Source organism: Phoca vitulina, unplaced genomic scaffold, assembly GCF_004348235.1.
Source record: "Phoca vitulina isolate PV1807 unplaced genomic scaffold, GSC_HSeal_1.0 scaffold32, whole genome shotgun sequence".
Taxonomy (NCBI): Eukaryota; Metazoa; Chordata; class Mammalia; order Carnivora; family Phocidae; genus Phoca; species Phoca vitulina.
Genome location: NW_022589735.1, coordinates 24,157,748 through 24,176,464, shown reverse-complemented (window position 1 = coordinate 24,176,464; position 18,717 = coordinate 24,157,748). Strand labels below are relative to the sequence as shown.

The 18,717-nt window shown below is 53.1% G+C and overlaps 3 protein-coding genes across 5 annotated transcripts in view; 1 reads left to right on the top strand and 2 right to left on the bottom strand.

Moving 5' to 3' along the window:
• Positions 1-15,749, top strand: part of PHYKPL (5-phosphohydroxy-L-lysine phospho-lyase) — a 36,939-nt gene extending 21,190 nt beyond the window's left edge. Inside the window, exons 9-13 of one of the 2 annotated variants that reach the window (XM_032425272.1) lie at positions 8,016-8,170; positions 8,582-8,671; positions 10,233-10,363; positions 11,206-11,290; positions 14,346-15,749. In XM_032425272.1, the coding sequence (XP_032281163.1) occupies positions 8,016-8,170; positions 8,582-8,671; positions 10,233-10,363; positions 11,206-11,255 (426 nt within the window). In that variant the 3' untranslated portion in view covers positions 11,256-11,290; positions 14,346-15,749. Of the gene's footprint in view, positions 1-8,015; positions 8,171-8,581; positions 8,672-10,232; positions 10,364-11,205; positions 11,291-11,767; positions 11,844-14,345 lie in introns of those variants that run through there. The other variant, XM_032425271.1, reaches the window with a different exon arrangement.
• On the bottom strand, positions 2,986-3,645 carry LOC116645222 (ATP synthase F(0) complex subunit C2, mitochondrial-like). The gene has a single exon (XM_032425276.1). It carries the CDS (start codon positions 3,566-3,568, stop codon positions 3,134-3,136), a length of 435 nt encoding a protein of 144 aa, XP_032281167.1. The 5' UTR covers positions 3,569-3,645; the 3' UTR covers positions 2,986-3,133.
• On the bottom strand, positions 11,921-18,402 carry HNRNPAB (heterogeneous nuclear ribonucleoprotein A/B). 2 transcript variants are annotated; one of them, XM_032425273.1, is made up of 8 exons: positions 18,197-18,402; positions 17,882-18,113; positions 16,922-17,090; positions 16,085-16,243; positions 15,756-15,887; positions 13,575-13,686; positions 12,795-12,935; positions 11,921-12,541 (listed from the first exon to the last, which is right to left on the bottom strand). In XM_032425273.1, the coding sequence occupies exons 2-8, from the start codon at positions 18,088-18,090 to the stop codon at positions 12,471-12,473; spliced, it is 993 nt and encodes a 330-aa protein (XP_032281164.1). In that variant the 5' UTR covers positions 18,091-18,113; positions 18,197-18,402; the 3' UTR covers positions 11,921-12,470. The 2 variants fall into 2 exon arrangements, with proteins under 2 accessions (XP_032281164.1, XP_032281166.1); XM_032425275.1 differs by lacking the exon at positions 12,795-12,935 and having other exon boundaries at positions 12,379-12,541; positions 18,197-18,401.
• Positions 18,403-18,717: the final 315 nt, after the last annotated feature.

The following is an 18,717-nucleotide window of genomic DNA, read 5'->3' as shown; positions in this document are numbered from 1 at the left end:
ATGCTTGTTCTCTCTCTCTCTCCCTCTCTCTCCCTCTCCCTCCCTCCCTCCCCCCCATTCCCTTCCTCCCTCCTCCTCCCTCTCAAATAAATAAAATCTTTAATAAATACATAAACCACATTTTACTCCCCCCAACCCACGCACACGTACATTTTGTTTTGATATCATATTTTACATCTGTCTATTTTGTGTATTCATTAATTGTTGCAGATGTAGTTGATTTTAGTACTTTTGTCTTTAACCCTCATTAGTTTTATTAGTGGCTCAGCTTGCCAGTGAGATTTTTTTCTTTCATATATTTCCTTATTTCTAGTTACTGTCTTTTCTGCTCGAAGAAGTTCCTTTAATATTTTTTGTGAAGCCAGTTTAGTGGTGATGAACTTCTAGCTTTTGCTGTCTGGGAAATTCTTTTATCTCTGCCTATGTTCTGAATGATAACCTTGCCAGGTAGAGTATTCTTGATTGTAAGGTGTTTTTTTTTTTTTCCTTTCGGCACTTTGAATATATTGTGCCACTGTCATCTAGCCTACAAAGTTTCTGCTGAAAATTCAGCTGATAGTCTTATCAGGGTTCCCTTATACATATCTAGTTGCTTTTCTCTTGCTGCTTTTATCTTTACCTTTAATTGTTGACATTTTAATGATAATGTGTCTTGGTGTGGGTCTCTTTGGGTTCATCTTAACTTGGACTTTCTGTGCTTTCTGGACCTGTATGTTTCTTCTGCCAGGTTAGGGAAGTTTTCAGCCATTATTTCTTCAAATAGGTGTTTTGTCTCTTGACTCTCTCTTCTCCTTCTGGGACTGCAGTCAGTGAATGTTAGTACACTTGATGTTGTCCCAGAGGTCCCTTAAACTATCCTCCTTTTTTAAAAAATTCTTTTTTCTTTTTTACTGTCCTAATTGGACGATTTCCATTACCCTGTCTTCCAGATCACTGATCCATTCTTCTGTACCATCTAATCTGTTGTTTATTCCCTCAAGTGCGTATTTCGTTTTTAGTATTGTATTCTTTGGCTCTGATTGGTATTTTTTTTTATTTTCTCTCTCTTTGTTGAAGTTCTCACCATGGTTATCCTTTCTTCTCCCAAGTTTGGTAAGCATCTTTATGACCATTACTTTGAACTCTTTATTGGGTAGATTAGTAGATAAGCATCTCCATTTTATCTAATTCTTTTTCTGGGGTTTTGTCTTATTCTTTCATTTGGAACATATTCCTCTGTCTCCTCCTTTTGCTCAATTCTCTGTTTGTATGCATTAGATAGTTCAACTACATCTCCCCATCTTGAAGGAGTGGCCTTATGTAGAAGATGTCCTGTGGGGCCCAGAAGTGCAGTCCCTCCTGGCCACAAGACCCAGGTGCTCCAGGGGTGTCCCCTGTGTGGGCTGTGTGCACCCTTGTGTTGTGGCAGGCCTGCAACTCCTGTGGGCGTGCTGTTGGGTGGGGCTGGTCCCCTGCCCAGCTGGTATTGCTGTGAGCATGCTGGTGGGAGGGGCTATCATTCAGCTGTGAAGCCCAGCTGAGGTGCATGGTTGCATAGGGTTAGCAGTCTGGAGGGAGGATTCCAGAATGGTACCTACCAGTGCCAGGATCAGATCAGAACAGAGGATAGCAAAAATGGCTGCCACCACAGTCTCAGTCCTCGAAGAGTGGCCCAGCTGCCTCCTATGTTTCCAACAGACCCTCCAAGATTAGTAAGTGGGACTCCTTCACCTTTGGTCCATGTACCTTTCGATCTGGTGTTTTGCACTGGTTTCCGAGTCAAGTTGATCTATGTGTAAGCTTTTTAAGAGAGAGTTTTCATTTCCCTGTAGTTCTAGAGTTTTCTGAGATGTACTCCCTGTTGGTTTTAAAAGCTAGGTGTTTGGGGATCTTGTCTCTTTTGTTCGGGATCTAAGGGTTGGAGTGCCTGATGCGGCTCTCAAATCGCTCACTCCTCAGGGAAAAGTTGTGGGCCTTTAAGATCCCTCCTGACTGTGGAATGCTGCCCCTGGGGTATGGTTTTTTCCCTTAGTGAGAGTATATCTCTGTCTCTGCTATCTGTCTCAGTGCTGTCCCTTCTTGCAGAGGCTCTGTTCCTCCAATTTCTCGGTCCCCTTCAGAGGGAATTATCCTATAGGTAGTTGTAGATTTGTTGTGTCCTGGGGAGGAGGTAAGCTCAGGATCTTCCTACACCTCCATCTTGAACCTTTCCTCCACATCTGTATTCTTAAGAGATACTGATCTGTAGTTTTCTTTTGATGTCTTTGTCAGGTTTTGGTATCACGGTGTAATATTGGCCTCAAAAAATGAGCCGAGAGGGGCGACTGGGTGGCTCAGTCATTAAGCGTCTGCCTTCGGCTCAGGTCATGATCCCAGGGTCCTGGGATCGAGCCCCGCATCGGGCTCCCTGCTTGGTGGGAAGCCTGCTTCTCCCTCTCCCACTCCCCCTGCTTGTGTTCCTCCTCTCGCTGTGTCTCTCTCTGTCAAATAAATAAATAAAATCTTTAAAAAAAAAAAAATGAGCTGAGAAATGCTTATGCCCCTTCTGTTTTCTGGAAGGCTTTTCAAAGGATTGGTGCTAATTCTTCTTTAAACACTGTGGTAGAATTCACCAGTGGAGCCATCTGGTTCTAGGCTTTTCTTTATGGGAACTTATTACTATTTTTTCCTTTTTACTTGCATATGTCTATTAGATTTTCTGTTTCTTCTTGAGTCAGCGTCAGTATTTTTTATCTTTTATGAATTTGTGCATTTCATCCTAGTTATCTAGCTTGTCGACATACATTTGTTCATATTATTCCCTTATAATACTTTTTGCTTCTTTAAGTTTGTTAGTTTGGTAGTGATGGGTCCTCTTTCATTCCTGCTTTTAGAATTTGAGTCTTTATGTTGGTCATTCTAGCTGAAGTTGGTCAATTTTATTGATCTTCTCAAAGAACCCACTTTTGATTTTGTTGGGTTTTTTTTATTTTTCTGTATTTCTATTTTTTTTTTTTTTTTTAAAGATCTTATTAATACAGTATTTATTTGTCTTCCCTCTGTCAAACCCTGAGTCAACCACTTTCCCCAGGCTGCCTGGGGAGGTATAGGAAAAGGAACATACAGGGCAGACAAGACACGGGAGAAAGACCTATGGGAGGTGGAGACGGCTCCTTCACATGGCGAAGAGGATGAGAAAGGCCACCATCAGGCAAAAGAGCCCCATGGCCTCCAAGAGGGCAAAGCCCAGAATGGCGTAGAAGAGCTGTTGCTTCAGAGAGGGAGTCCTGGCATAACCAATGATGAGGCTCCCAAACACAGTCCCAATTCCAGCCCCAGAGCCAGCCACCCCTACCGTGACAGCCCCAGCCCCAATGAACTTGACTGCTGTGTCGATGTCCCTTGAAATGGCACTGGTTTGGAAGCTGCAGCTAGGAATAAGTGAGGTCAGGGGACGTGGGGCTGCCAAGCTGCTGAGGCTCTTATAAGGTACCTCATCTGTCAGTGTCTCCGGTGCTTTTAGCACCACTGCAGACAGTGATGGGCTCAACAGCTGAGAGGTGCTCCTGACCAAGAAGGGGGTGGAGACGAACTTTACACAGGCGGACATTTTCAGGGGATGAGGGGCCGTGGAAGGAGAGCTGCTCCCAGTGCAGAGAAGTGTATTTCTGTTTATTTCCACTTCAGTCTTTAGGATTCCCTTCCTTCTTGCTTTTGGTTTTGATTGCTCTTTTTTATGGTTTCTTAAAGTGGAAAGTTAGATTATTCATTTGAGATCTTTCTTTTTTAACATACATGTTTACAGACAGAAATTTTCACATTAGTACTACTTTGGCTGCATCCTGTAAGTTTTGCTAGGTTTTCCTTTTCATTAATCTATATTTTTAAATCTCCTTGTGACTTCTTTGGTCCATTGGTGCACTTGGGAAGTGTTTTTTCTGCTTTTTTGGAGTGTTCTGTATGTGTCTGTTAGGTCTAGTCCGCTTATAGTGTTGTTCAGATCCCCTCTTTCTGTGTGGATCTTCTGTATAGTTCTATCAGGTACTGAAAAGGAGAGACTGAACGCTCCATTTGTCACTGAATGGTGCACTTCTGCTTTCACTTCTGTCAGTTTTTGCTTTACATATTTTGAGGCTGTTTTTAAGTACAAATGTGTCTGTAATGGTTATATCCTTTTGATAGATTAACTCTTGGCATTATGAAATGTTTCTCTATGTTGCTAATACCAATTTTAATCTGCAAGTCTCTTATGTCTGATATTAGTACAGCTACTTCAACTCTTCTGGTTACTGTTTGCATGGTGTATCTTCTCCACCCTTTTGCTTTCAACCTCTTTGTGTCTTTACCAGTGCTCTTTATTCATGTGGATTTGAGTTACTATCTGATGTCTTTTTTTTTTAAGATTTTATTTACTTGTCAGAGAGAGAGAGAGAGAACGAGCACAAGCAGGGGGAGCGGCAGGCGGCGGGAGAAGCAGGCTCCCCACTGAGCAGAGAGCCCGACGCAGGACTGGATCCCAGGACCCTGGTATCATGACCTGAGCAGAGGGCAGATGCTTAACGACTGAACCACCCAGCCATCCCTATCTGATGTCTTTTCATCTCAGCCTGGAGACATACCATTAGTAATTTTTGTGAAGTATATGTTAGTGGCACATTTTTTCAGTTTTTATTTATCTGGAATTGTCTTTAGTTTCCCCATTTTTAAAGGATACTTTTACGTAGAATTTTTGACTGGCAGTCTTTTTCTTTCATTACTTTAAATATGTCAACCCACTGCCTCTGGCCTTTATGGTTTCTGATGAGGAATCAACTGTTAATCTTGTTGAGGATCTCTTGCATGTGATGAGTCACTTCTCTCTTGCTGATTGCAGTATTGTCTTTTATTAATTGAGATATAATTAGCATACGGTATTCTATTAGTTTCATACAACATAATGATTCAATTATTTGTATATATTGTGAAATGATCAGAAGTCTAGTTAGCATCCATCATCACATATAGTTATAATTTTTTTTCCTCATGATGAGAACTTTGAAGATCTACTGTCTCAACCATGAGAGACTCTTAACTATAAGAAACAAACTGAGGGTTGCTGGAGGGGAGGTGAATGGGGGGACAGGATAACTGGGTGACGGACATTAAGGAGGGCACATGATGTGATGAGCACTGTTATACGTAACTGATGAATTACTGAACACTACACCTGAAACTGATGATGTACTATATGTTGGCTGATTAAATTTAAATTTAAAAGATCTGTCTTAGCAACTTTCAAATATATAATACAATATTATTAACTATAGTCACCATGCTGTACATTACATCCCCATGACCTACTTATTTTATAACTGGAAATGTGTTAGCTTTTGACCACCTTTACCCATTTCTCCCCCCTCTTTGTCTTTGTGTGTCTTTCTCTCTCCTCTCCTTCTGGGACTCCCATATGCAAATGTTGGTTTGCTTCATTGTGTCCCATGGGTTGCCGAAGCTCTGTTCATTTCTTCTTTCTGGTTGGACCAGACAGTCTCAGTTGACATTATCTTCAAATTTGCTGATTCCTTCATCTGTTTGCCCAGATCTGTTGTTGAGCCTCTCTGGTGAATTTTTCATTACAGTTACCGTGCTTTTCAACTCCAGAATTTCTATTTAGTTCTTTTTAAAAATTTCTCTTTAATGATATTCATGTTTGGTGAGACATCTTCATGCTTTGCTTTTTAGTTCTTTTTTTTTTTTTTTTAAGATTTTTATTTATTTATTTGAGAGAGAGAGAGAATGAGAGACAGAGGGCACGAGAGGGAAGAGGGCAGAGGGAGAAGCAGACCCCCCGCTGAGCAGGGAGCCCGATGTGGGACTCGATCCCGGGACTCCAGGATCATGACCTGAGCCGAAGGCAGTCGCTTAACCAGCTGAGCCACCCAGGCGCCCTGCTTTTTAGTTCTTGCAGTATGGTTTCCTTTAGTTGTTTTAATACATGCATAACATCTGATTTAATGTCTTTGTCTAATAAGACCATCTTGGCTTCCAGCCAAGCAGCTTACAACTCTGTCTCAGCCTACAACTTGTCTAAGCTCACCACCGGCAAGAGCTTAGAGTTTTTCAGGTCTTTCCTGAACATGCACATGGCACAGGGCATGCGCATAGCCCTATGTGTATGCATGACCTTCTAGATGCCCAGGACTATGTCAGAACTTGTTCATTTTCCTCCTCTTGCTCCTCTGGGGTGATCTTGGGGCAATGACCTACCTACTGTGCTAGTTCAGCATCTCGGCTGGGTCATGATTCTAAACAAAAGATGCTATTAATACGTACACTCCACTTTTTAACAAGTTCGTGGTTAATAATATTATACAAGAAGTAGCCTCAATCCATCCTGTGTCCGTTCCACACATAATTTGTTTTGGACATATCAGAAATCTGCCTCATGGCAGAATCACCTAGGAAGCTTTGTATGATCTCAAATACGGGGCTCTGCACACCCAGTTTGAAGATGATCTAGAGGACGCAACTATACACCCTTTAGAATGGCTGCAGTTAAAAAGACTGACAATTCCAAATCATTTTGAGGGTGGGAGCTCCTGGAATTTTGTAGGCTAATGGTGGGAATGTAATACGATACGACTACCTCGGGAAAGTCTCACAGTTTCTTTAGAAAGCTATTACATTTATGATTACAACCCAGCAATTCCACTCCTAGGTTTTACCCAAGAGAAATGAGGACATCTGTTTACACCGAGATTTGTTATAAATGTTCTTTTTTTTTTTTTTTTAAGATTTTATTTATTTGACAGAGAGAGAGAGACAGCGAGAGCAGGAACACAAGCAGGGGGAGTGGGAGAGGGAGAAGCAGGCTTCCCGCTGAGCAGGGAGCCCGATGTGGGGCTTGATCCCAGGACCCTGGGATCATGACCTGAGCCAAAGGCAGATGCTTAACGACTGAGCCACCCAGGCGCCCTGTTATAAATGTTCTTAAACAGCTTTATTCGTAGTAGCCAAAAATCAAAATAACCAAGGGACCACTAACAGGAGATTGGATAAACAAAGGATGGTACGTCCATACAGTGGGATACTATGCACCAGTAAAATGAACATGCTCCTGAGACACAGGACAAGCCAGGAAATCGCAAAAACAGGGAGAGCAGAAGCGGCCAGGCACAAAAGAGAACATTCCAGAAACAGCAAAACTGTAGTGACAGAAAGCAGGTCAGTGGTCGCCTGAGCCAGCAGTGGAGGGGCACAAGGAACTTTGGGAAGTGATGGAAATGTTCTGTATCTTCGTTGTGGTGGAGGTTCCACGGGTATGTGTACTTGTCGAGTCGCATTGAACTATATACACTGTATTTGCAGCTTATTGGACGTGAAGTCTACCTCAATAAAGTTTTCTTTTTAAATACAGTTTAAAAAAAAAAAAGCGGTCCGCAAGAGACACCCTCGCGCCTCCCTCTCTGTGACACAGGCCCCCCCCGCTCGGACACCTGCAGGGCCAGGTGGAGGAAGGGGGCCGAAGCTCCGGGGGGCCTGGAGGGGACAGCCCTGCCGGCGGAGCCAGGTGGGCCAGGTGTCAGTCAGGACCACATAGTTAACGTGAGCACCGAATTGAGAGCTGTTCATAATGCCGCCCGAGCCGGACGCAGCGACCCTCAGGCCACACGTGCTTGCAGGCAGCCGGCTTACGCTCTCGGCCCTAGAATCCGCCCGGAGCTCCACCAGAGCCTTGAGTACAGTTACAAAGTGGCTTTTCCTGGATGTGGCTCAGGCTCGGAGGTGATGGGGCCTAGTCGGACGCTTTGGGTCCGTGCCTACCCTGTGAGCTGGGGCCCTAGCGCCTCTCAGCGAGAGCCAGCTCTGTGGGGATGCACAGGACCCTCTCCTCTGATTCTGCCTCTTGGGGCTTCCTCCTGTACCCCCCAGGGTAGCTTGCCTGAGTCCCAGTCATGTTAGCACCGGGAAAGGCAAGAGGACAGCCCATGGGGGCTTCTGGGGGAGCCCGTTTAGCCCCAAGTACTTGGAGTTCTGAGGGGTTCGGCATCTGAGCCGCCGTTTGTCCCCTGGCGCAGTTTGGGGGCAGCCCGGTGTCCTGCGCCGTGGGCCTGGCCGTCCTGGACGTTCTGGCGAAGGAGCAGCTGCAGGCCCACGCCGCCTCCGTGGGCAGCGTCCTGATGGGGCTCCTCGGACAGCAGAAAGCCAAACATCCCATCATCGGGGACGTCAGGTGAGGCTCGGGCAGCGGTCCTTACCCGCTAACTGAACACCGGCCAGGGGCGGAGGGGGGCTTCCTCGATCACTTCATCGCCACCCGGGTTGGTGGGGACTTGTGTGCCCACAGAGGAGGAGCTAAAGCGCCGAGGGGGGCTATTGCCCAAGATGGCGCTTCTAGGGAAAGAGAAAGCAGGGTCCACCTGGGCTCTGACCCCCAGCCTTTCCGCTGTCACACCTGGGGCCCCTCCCCTCGCAGTCACTTCCTGCCACTGGGTCACCACCCTCCAAGGGTTCTGCAGCTCCCAGCCTCCCCAGGAAGCAGAGGCACAGGCCCCAGTGCTTTCCACAGGCGCAGGCGGCGGGGGGAGAGCAAGGACCGCGGCCCCTCAGCCTGGCCTCCAAAGATGTCACCTTTGTGCTTCAGGGGCGTCGGGCTCTTTATTGGTGTGGACCTGATCAAAGACACGGCAACCAGGACACCAGCAACTGAAGAGGCGAACTACGTGGTGTCCAGGTACTTTTGCTCGAAACAAGTTGCCTTTGCAGCCTCTGGGGCCCTGCCTGGGAAGGAGCCTCCCTTCTGCTTCGGCTGGAGGCCCACAGAGGGTGACCTGAAGGAGGTGGCATCTGGGCCGGAGCGGGGTAGGGGCCCCCTTCTGTGTGTCCCCTGGCCAGCTCCGTGGCCAGGGCCCTGCACAAAGGCTTCAGGTGGGGGCGGCGTGTTCCCGGTTCCCAGCCGAGGGTGCCAGAGCCGAAAGCCGCGTTTCACAGCCCCTGGCGGCCCCAAGGGAAGCAGCTTCCCTGCAGCCACACCAGGGACGGTGGCAGAGGCGGACTTGGGGCTCCCCGTTCCCACAGCAGTGGGCTTTCGGGACGGACAGACCTCCTGCTCCTTGTCTGGGTGGAAGGCATGTGGAGGACCGGGATCGCAGGACTCCGGGGTCCCCCACCGCAGCCCCAGTTCGCGTGTTGTTTCAGCCGACCCCAGGCGGGGCCTGAGCCTCACAACCCTTTTCCTTGTGACTCTCTTCTTAGCACCCTTCCCCCACCTTGGCAAACTCCTCTGGTGTTCCATGTGTGTCCTTACTCAGATCGTGCAATGCACATCATTCTAAGAGCGTGTGAACAGAAACAATGTAAAAATGTTCCCTTCCTTGGGATTTTTGAGACTGACCCCCCTCCCCCATTGCCGCCCGAGCCCTGCCTTCTCTGCGGGTCAGGTGCACTCAGCAGCTCACCCACCGCCTTCCCTTCCGGGGAGCCTCGGGGCTCAGGGTCAGTGGGAACGAGGCAGCCAGACCTGAGTTCTCCAGTGCAGAGAGGAAACCAGAACCGGGGTGGGGGTGGGGGGTGGCACCCACGGGGGCCCCACTGGTAGGTGGTGGGGCTGGATCGCAAGTCCAGACCTTGTTCTTTCTAATAGGACCACGGTCCGTGCCGGCAAGAACGGTACGGGCGAAAGGAGCCAAACTGGCAAGACTTAAAAATAACGAAGGAATGAGAAAGAATGGAAGTGGGGGTCAGAACGTAAATACAATCACGTCAGACCCTTTCTTTCTGGCCAAATTACCTTCCTAGGTCGAAGTGCAAATGTGGAATGTTAACGTCATTAGGTACCAATAATATTAAGGAGAGTGAAGTCATCTTCCTAGAAAGAATTGGAAATTAAAACTGGAGAGTACCCTGGGATTTCAAGATTACTTTGGGGCAGGAAGCAGAAACAGGGTTGGCAGGGAAGCTGCTGAAGCTAGGTCGGGGGCGCGTGGGGTTCACGGTACCAGCCTGTGAGCATCGGTGCAGCGCAGGAATGCTTGGCTCAGGCCGGGGCTCCGGGGGTGGCGGCGGGGGGGCCAGGGGCAGGGCACCCCACACGGGAGCCCTTAATGCTGGGCTCCGGAGGACGGGCGGGCAGGAGGTCGGGCAGAGGCAGCCAGGGCCGTGTCCTGGTGGGACCTGGACAGGGGTGGGGCTCCCGGGGACAGGATGGCCTGGGGGGGGCGGGGAGGCCCCATGAAGGGCTCCTTGGCTGCTGGGCAGCAGGGCCTTACCATGTGCTGCCCGCCCCCCACCCCCAGGCTGAAAGAGAACTACATTTTGCTGAGCACCGACGGCCCTGGGAGGAACGTCCTGAAGTTTAAACCCCCGATGTGCTTCAGTGTGGACAACGCACGACACGTGGTGGCCAAGATGGATACCATCCTGACAGGTGAGCTGGGGGCCCTCGACTCTAGAGCCCAACCTGCGGCCAGGAGCTAGGACCTTCCCGGGCGCCCAGGAAGGGGGCTCCGCAGCAGGCCGCGAATCCTGCAGACCGTGCAGGGACCAAGGAACTGCGGTGTGACAGGAAGGGCTTCCTGAGCCGCTCGCCATCCTGCCTGGGCGGCACCAGTCTGGACGCCGGGCAAGGGAATCGGAGCTCCAGGGAAGCACCCCCATCGTGTTACCCGTGAAGCCACGGGGACGTACTACGTGGGTGGCAGGAGCCTGGTGCCTTACTTAGAAGGCCAGTATCCCCTTCGGCGGCTGAGCTGCTGAGCGGCTGGAATGAGATTTGCACCCAGGACCGATGAAATGCAAAAGGAGACTCCTCCGCAGGTTTCCGGTCCCCGAGGAAACATGAGGATCAGTCCAGGGTCTCCCCTAAAATGCACTCACCGGGCCCCCCAGAGCGACGGAAGCAGACAGGTCTCTCCAGGCCATGCTGCACGTGCAGAGCTGGGAGCAGGGGTGGCCAGTGGGCAAAATCCCAGCTCCTTGCAGAAACCCGCCCCCGCTGTGGGGGGGGGTTGCCCAGGGGAGGAGAGGCAGGCTGACTGGGCATGGACCTGGCTTTGCTCTCCTGGGCAGAGGGGGCTGCCGTTGAGCCTCAAGTCTCAGGAAACCTGATGGAGGTCTGGCTTTGTCCTTTCGGGACAGCGTTGCTGACCCTGTGGCTTGGCCTGTGTACATGGTCAAGGGGCTGGACTAGGGCCCAGTCTCCAAACCGTCATCCAAGAAGCTTGGATGCTGGAGACAGGCTAAGCGGGGGCGCTTTGTGCTGTTTTTCAGACATGGAAGAAAAGGTGAGAAGCTGTGAGACCCTGAGGCTCCGGCCCTGAGGCAGCTCTGCCACGTCACATCCTCCCTCCCCCAGGTGAGTGGGCCTCGCTCCTTGTGACCCTCCGCCGGGGTCTGCACCCTCAGCAAGCCAAACCTTGCTCTTAACCGGGTCCTCTCCAGCCATCCTGCCAGAAACCTCTCCCAGCAGTTTGCACTTGATAGCTGATGGGAGAGGGCAGAAGTAGCGCCTTCCCCAAGCCAGTTCTAGAAGTGAGGGGAAACAAGTCTTTGCTGGTCTGAGGCCTCAACCACCAGCTCTGGGGGGCCTCAGTCCAGCCAGCAACGAGGCTCAGCCAGAGGGGGCACTTTGTGTCCCATCCAGCCGGTCCCTAGGACACTGCCTTCACACTGTCCTTGCTGGGAAACCGAATCCCACTAACACCAGCAAGGAAAGACAGAAAAGTCTGCAGGTGCCTCAGACCCCACTGCCCTGGGGGCAGCATCCCTCACGGTACCACCTTCACCCCTTTGAAGCTGCCTCCAGTCAGAGTCCTTTAACTTTCTCTAAAAGGGCTCAAGTCCTGGGCAGGACCGGTCCTTACAAGCAGCTCACTGGCGATGCTGAGCGTCCACGGCCCCGCCTGAGAGAACTGCGGTTTGGTCATGGAGGGTACTAGAGCTTCGAAGGCTCAGGAGGCCCTTCCCCGCTCTTCACAGCACACCCCACACTCACCCAGGCTTTGGGGGTTTTTAAATTTTTATTTCAAAAGCTTGGATAGCTTCAATATCCAGGTCGTGGCAAAATCAGGACACGTGTAAAATACCTTACAATACATTAGATTCCCAAAAGGTACCAAAAAGTACAGTAAAATTAACACTTCCATTAACAGGAAATGTATGACACAAATAATATAAAATTAAAAGGTGAAAAAAAGGTGACACTGGTTTCCTAAGATACAGTTTACTCTTTACAACCAGGGTCCACAGGTCCAGGCGCGGCAGCAGGAAGCAGACCCTGGCAGCTGGGCTCTGGGGGACCTGGGAATACAATCAGCCTCTCACGCCGCTCCGGCCTCGGAGACCCCCACACGCTGCCTACAACAACTAGAGCTCTGGAAATAGTCAACAGGAGAGTGATTTCCAAGGGGGAAATTTTAAATAAGACGCACATGGGACAGGCCATAGAAAGTATGCCAAGTTAAATTTGGTACATAATTGTGTTCACTCGAGATCCAAACAAGCGTGTGCGATCGGTCGGGCGTCCTGCCGAAGCCTCAGTACGGCTTGTAGTTGTTCTGGTGGCCGCCGCGGCGCTGGCTCTTCCCGTAATTTGTGCTGCCCTGACCTGGGGACAAGAACGACAATGGTCGCAGCTCCGCCTTCCTGAGCCTTCCCCGCTGTGCCAGGCGCTTGGCGGGACGGGCTCCCCGAGGCCCAGAAGCTCAAGCGCTTCCTCCCTGCTGCCAGCGGCTGCGCCAGACCCCCGAGCCCAGCCTGTCCGACTCCAAAGCCCCTGCTGCCGGTGGCCCCTGCACTGTCTGTCCTGCCTCCCGGGGGAGGGGTGGTGAGCGGCGGGGGCCTCCCTCTCTCCTACTTACTGTAGTCGTAGCCGGGGCCGTAGCCGTAATAGCCATAGGGCGAGTAGTCGTAGCCGCCATAGCCGGGCCCGTAGCCCTGCTGGTAGCCGTAGCCCTGGTTCCAGTAGCTGCCGTAGCCCTGATTCCAACTCTGACTCTGACCTGTGGGGGGAGCAGGGCACAGGGGCCCATGGACCATTTAGCACACGCAGGAGCTAGGATGGAGGAAATCCTGCCCTTCGGGTGGCGGGGTTACTATGGCAACTCAGAGGTAGAAGCCAAGGGGCTGCTGTCCTGGGGTCGAGGGCCCTGGGCCCGGCCCCGCGTCGGAAACCCAAGCCTGGGATCGGCCAGGAGAGACCAGACGGCTAACTCCTCTCGGGGCAAATGAGGCAGGAGCTCACTCTCTCTCAAATGTCCCTCTCCTCACCCCCCCACGCTCCCTGGCAGCTTGGCCTTAAAAAAGGATGAAGTTCAGGCTTTGGAGTCAGAGGGGCCTGGACAGAAGGAGGTAAAGCGCCTGGCACAGCCCTGCCCTACCTTCTGCTCACCCGCCCACGGGTGTCCCGAGACTCAGGACCGCCACCGAGCCAAGCGCGCCCCCTCATGCCCCCCACACCCTGACTGCAATGCGGATGCCCCTCTGCCCTGGGGCCCCAGGCCCCAAGAGAGCCAGGCTCCCCCATGCCATGCCAAGCAGCAGCACCGCCGTGACTCGCCCGGCCTAGCGCAGCATGCACCGGAGGCCGGCGAGAGCCCCCCAGACAAGCACCCATCTTCACTGAGCCAGGTTCCACTCACCTCCACTGCCGCCGCCGCTGCCTCGGTTCCCTCGGTTGCGGCTCCCACGGCCCCCAGAGCCATACTGCTGCTGCTGATAGACCTCTTTGGGCTGGGCCACCTTGATCTCACACTGAAAGCAGAGAGAACAATGGGTCACACCACTGCGACAAGCTCTGGGCAGGCACGGTGGACAAAGACCTTTGCTGACGGAGACTCAGATGGCCAATCGGGACCGTCTGCTCAAGAACAAAATCTGCCCAGGGGTGCAGTCAGCGGGGTCGGTGAAGTGTCCCGACTCTTGGTTTGGGCGCAGGGTCGTGGGATTGAGTCCCACATGGGGCTCTGCGCCGAGCAAAGTCTGCTAAGGTTTCTCTCTCCCTGTCCCCCCAACACGCGCGCACTCTCTGTAAATCCTTAGAAAAACAAACCAACAAAAAAAAACATGCTGAAGTGGGAAGCCACGTTTGGGCTAGAAGCTTTCGGTAGAACTAAAATCTCAATGGACCAGGGCTCACTAGGGCCTTTTTGGCCAAAACCTTTCCCCAGAGAAGTTACTGCGGTGACAGCTATACCCCAGGCCTGCTGATGGCAGCCCAGGGGCAGCTCCGCATCTAACGACTGGGAGGAGAGACAGCGAAGCCAATGCCAACCTAGTGTAGCAAGAGCCCACACCGGGCGCAGGTCTGATGCCAGCCCTGTCCTACTGGGCAAGGGCGATCAGAGCTGGCTTCTCAGATCAGGGGCCTTAAGGCGGAGGGGACACTTTCTCATTTTGTCTTTTCTTTACAGAAGAAATGAAGCACCCCACTCAAACACACTGAGGCAGCGACCCTGACCTCTGGCTTTGAGGAAGAAAGCCACTGACGCTCAGGGCGGGGCTTCCCTGCAGCCACACTGCTCCCCCCTTCCCCCAACCACTGTCCTGTTGTTGGGAAGGGCCAGATAGCGGTGTCCCCTTAGGAGCCAAAGAGTCAGTTTCCTTTTTGCTCAAAAATCTGCCCACTGTGGGTGGGGTTAGGGTCAGGGACCTCCCACCACCCAGTGCTCTTGTAAGTAAATCAGTTTACTTTTTAAAGTACCCTAGCACATATGCTCCCCTAATCAGGACCTGTAAAATACCATTTTATACGGTATGTCACCATTCAAGCATACTCTAACGAACCAGGAAACCACCCCCACCAAGTGATGCCATTTGATTTCTTCTGTTTAATTAAGAACGCTGAATACATTTATTTCAAAACCCACCACCAGTAGCAATTGCCTACCTTACAGGTACTTCCTGCCCGCTTCACATTAAGACACAGGAAAAAAAAAGTCCTGTGCATTCACTGTCCACTGGGGGAACAGCTCTTAACCAGCTGCTGCGCCTAGGATTCAAACTCATTTGACGTAAACTCTAAGGGCCCGATCCTAAATCCAGTCTAACTTCCCAGCCAGGATTAAGACTTCTAGAAGCCCCACCCTACTACCCGTCCCACCTTATCTGGCTGCCACTCCCGCTCAGACCTGCCACACCCGGCCAGCGAGCCACACCCTCACCTGCCTCGAGGCCACCTAGAGAATACCTGAAGCAAACTCCCTCCCCTCCTCCCCTCCGGCCTGGCCAGAGTTCAGAGGGAAGGGCTGCAGTTCTCAGGCACAGCACTGCTCACCTCAGGCAAAAACGGACCATGGACACGAGCTGCTAAAACCCTGGGAGCTTTGGGAAGAATCTTCACCTGAGGTGGGAATTGACTAAACCAGATCCAAAGGGGGTGGAAGTGAACAAAGATTTGGTTGTGACAGAAAAGAGGAAAAAGCTCCACGGCAGGAAAGACTTTACCCAAAGGAAAGAAACCCATAAATAGCAGAAGTTCTAGAATCTTCTGAGACTTTAACTGCAGGCCATATTCACCTTGGACCCTAGATTGGGAACACCGTGACCTCTAGCTTTCAATCAGGAATCAAAGGGGCTACTCAACATGCTCTAGCCCTTAGAAACCACCCTTTCTCCTGCCTCCCACACATCCTGGGTTTCCGCCAATTCTACCAGCCTGGAACTCCCTGAAGGACAGGACCATCGGCCCCAATCAGGACAGCAGGCATGGCAGAAATACAGTGGGGTCAGAATGCCCTGGAGAGGTAGCCCAACTGCTAACCCACCCCTGTAAGAGCCAGCTGTCCAGCAGCAGGCCAGAGACAGAGCTGGAACCACCTTACCTTACTTCCACTGATGGTATGGAACTTTTTCTCCAGAACTTTCTTCACAGGTTCCTCTTCTTTAAAGGTGATGAAAACAAAGCCTCGTCTTTTGTTCAACTTTGGATCCATTGGAAGTTCAATGGCCTCGATCTGGAAACATATGCAAAGCTCAGATTCAATGCCTCTTCCCACCCCCAGGGCTCATAGGGAACTCCCAGGAGAAAAGACCCATGAAGGCCTGAGTGAATACAGTAGCCCTGTCTGTAGAGGAGGGCTATAGCCAGCCAAGGCTGCCAAGGAGCAGGGAGAAAGCAACCAGCAGGCCACTCCCAGGGTCCCATACTCACCTCCCCAAACTCGCGGAAGTACTCCCTGATCTTCTCCTCAGTGGCTTCAGGATTCAGACCCCCCACAAAAATTTTCTTTACCGGGTCCTTCTTCATGGCCATGGCCTTTTTGGGGTCAATGACACGGCCATCCAGCCTGTGTTCCTTCTGGTCTAGGACCTGTCCCAACAGAAGAAAATTAGGTTGTAACTCAGCAGCACCACCCTCAACAAGGCCCTCTCTCTCAGCCACAGAGACCCCAACGCTGGTACACAAAACGTGTTTGGCCCCTCCAAACTCCACCCCTAACCTGACTTAGCAACCCAACTTCATCTCCAAACTTCAAGTACAGCTCGTTTATCTGAACGCCTACAGGCCTCACCCCCCCACACTGCTTTACCCGAGGGGGACAGTCTGTTTAAAGCCCGTCTCTTTCATGAGTTAAGCAGCAGTGAGAAAGGCTGGAGGTGGGCTGCTAGGGTTGGAGTCCACCCCTTTTTGGCTGTGAGCTCTTCTACTTACACTTCTGAACCTTTGTTTCATTTTCCACAAAATGGAGCTACAATAATGCCTAGTTCATTCATAGCAACCCTGGACTCTTCATTCTAGTCCTCACAATAGCACATTTGCTTTATCAGTGCCCAGGAGAGACACAAAAAAGGCAATAAACACCAACGATGATCCTCCTGGACCACTCAAACCCATACCCCTCACCACTTAATCTATTCTTTAATCCCTTCAAAAACAGTAAAAGTTCCTCACCTCAACCACCTACAGAACACACGAACTCATCATGCTCTCAGACTGCTATCCTCTTAGAACAAACTTAAGGCTGCAGACACCAAGCGCCCAGCTTACCTTCTCCACGCTGGCTGCGTCTTTGAAGAGGATAAACCCAAACCCTCTTGACCGACCAGTGTTGGGATCCATTTTTATTGTACAGTCAACGACCTCTCCAAATTTGGTAAAGTAATCCTTTAGGTCCTTTTTGCTGGTATCCCAGCTCAGGCCACCAACGAACATTTTTCTGAAACGGTAAAGACACGTGCCAACGAGCCTCACAAGAGAGCGTGATTTGAGGACTGGCCCCGACGATACCTTCACTGCTAAAGGCTCAGAAGCAAAGCCGCCATCCGGAACACGGGCCTGCCCTGAGAGTCCCCAAGGGTCCTAAGTGTCACCCAATCTTCACTACCCTCGCACACAACCCTGACCGGGGAGAAGCTTCAGACTGCGCAGCCCCCGACCGGGCAGGGGAAGGAAGGGCACTCTGGCCTGGGGTAGAGGCCCTGAACCCTCACAACTGGAAGTCATTTGACTAACGTGGAGCACGTAAGGCAAAAGGCCGCCGGCCCGGCCTCACCCCCCCCACCCCGCCGAGAGCTCGCTCTCAAGGAACTCGAAGCTTCCGGGGGCCGGAGACCGCGTTCAGACCGTGACTCCGCCCTCCGCAGGGGTGGGGGGTGAGAGGCAGGCCGCGGCCGGGGCGCGCGCCAACTCCGCCCACGCAGCCCCGCGGAGCCCGAGGCCGGCCCGACCCCGGGTCCGAGCGCACTCCCCCTTCCGTGCCGCCCGCTCCCACCCCCACCCCCGGCCCCGCGCGAGCGGCCCCGGGGCGGCGCCAAAGTCGACCCAACAAACTCCTGCAAACTCCGGCGCGGGCGGCGGGCGGCGGGCGACGAGGAGCCGGGCGGCGGGCGGCGAGAAGGCCCCGGCCGCCCGCCCGCCCCTCCCCCCGCCGCGTGGCGCCAACAAAAGGCTGCCCGGGAACAAAGGCGGCGCCCCGGTCGGCCCCGGTCGGCCCGCGGCCGCACCTACCCCGCGTCCTCCTCGTTCTTGCTGGCGTTGATCTGGTCGCCCTCGGCGCCGTTCTGGTTGCCGGCCGGGGGCGCCGCGCTCCCGCCTCCGGCGCCCGCCGCGGCCCCGCCGCCGGCCCCCGCCGGCGACTCGCCTTCGGGGGCGGCCTCGTGTCCGTTCTCGGTGGCGCCCGTCGTCTCCATGGGCTGCTCCTCACCCACTTCCGACATCCTAGGCCGGGGCGCGGCGGCTCCTGCAACGAGCGGCCCCAGCGCGTCAGGCCCGCGCGGCTCCCGCCCAGGCTCCCGCCCGCCGTCCGCGGGCCCGGCAGCTCACCTCGCCGCCGATGACGCCGCGGGGCCCGCTCGTCCCCACCCGCCGGAAAGGCGCCGCGGGCTCGGCCGCGCTCACGCCCGCGCTGCCGGGCCTCCCCTCCGTCCGCCGACGGAGCCGCCGCGACCTCGCGCCCTCCTCCGCGCCGCTCGGAGCCCACCGACCGACTGGCTCACTCGGGCCCGCGCGGTGCCGCCGCCTGACAATGCCGACTCGTGGCGCTCTTTATAATGCCGGGGGCCGGGCGCACCTCGCAACAAGGCGCGTGCTCATTGGCTGTGCCCGCCCGCCACTCAACCCCGCGCCAGCGTCCCATTGGCCGCAGCGGCGCGCGCACGCTAAATCCGGGCGGGCTTTGTCCTCATTTTAGAACCCGCGCGAGTCAGGGCCCTGCCGAGGGCTGCCGGGGCCGGGCGGGACCACAGCGTCCTCCTGAGCGGCGCCGGCAACCGGAACCCCGCGGCCCGGGAGCCGGAGACCGACCCCTCCGCCCTGTGAGGCCGCAGTCTCTCGTCCCGGTGCGC

What these genes read in the sequence shown, in the direction of transcription:
- LOC116645222 (XM_032425276.1), bottom strand. Translation starts at nt 3,568, where the DNA reads ATGTCCGCCTGTGTAAAGTTCGTCTCCACCCCCTTCTTGGTCAGGAGC.
- HNRNPAB (XM_032425273.1), bottom strand. Translation starts at nt 18,090, where the DNA reads ATGTCGGAAGTGGGTGAGGAGCAGCCCATGGAGACGACGGGCGCCACC. An exon ending in ACGCAGCCAGCGTGGAGAAG is followed by an intron (nt 16,244 to 16,921) that starts GTAAGCTGGGCG and finishes CTGTTGGGACAG; the next exon opens with GTCCTAGACCAGAAGGAACA. An exon ending in ATACCATCAGTGGAAGTAAG is followed by an intron (nt 13,687 to 15,755) that starts GTAAGGTGGTTC and finishes CTCTGCTTTCAG; the next exon opens with TGTGAGATCAAGGTGGCCCA.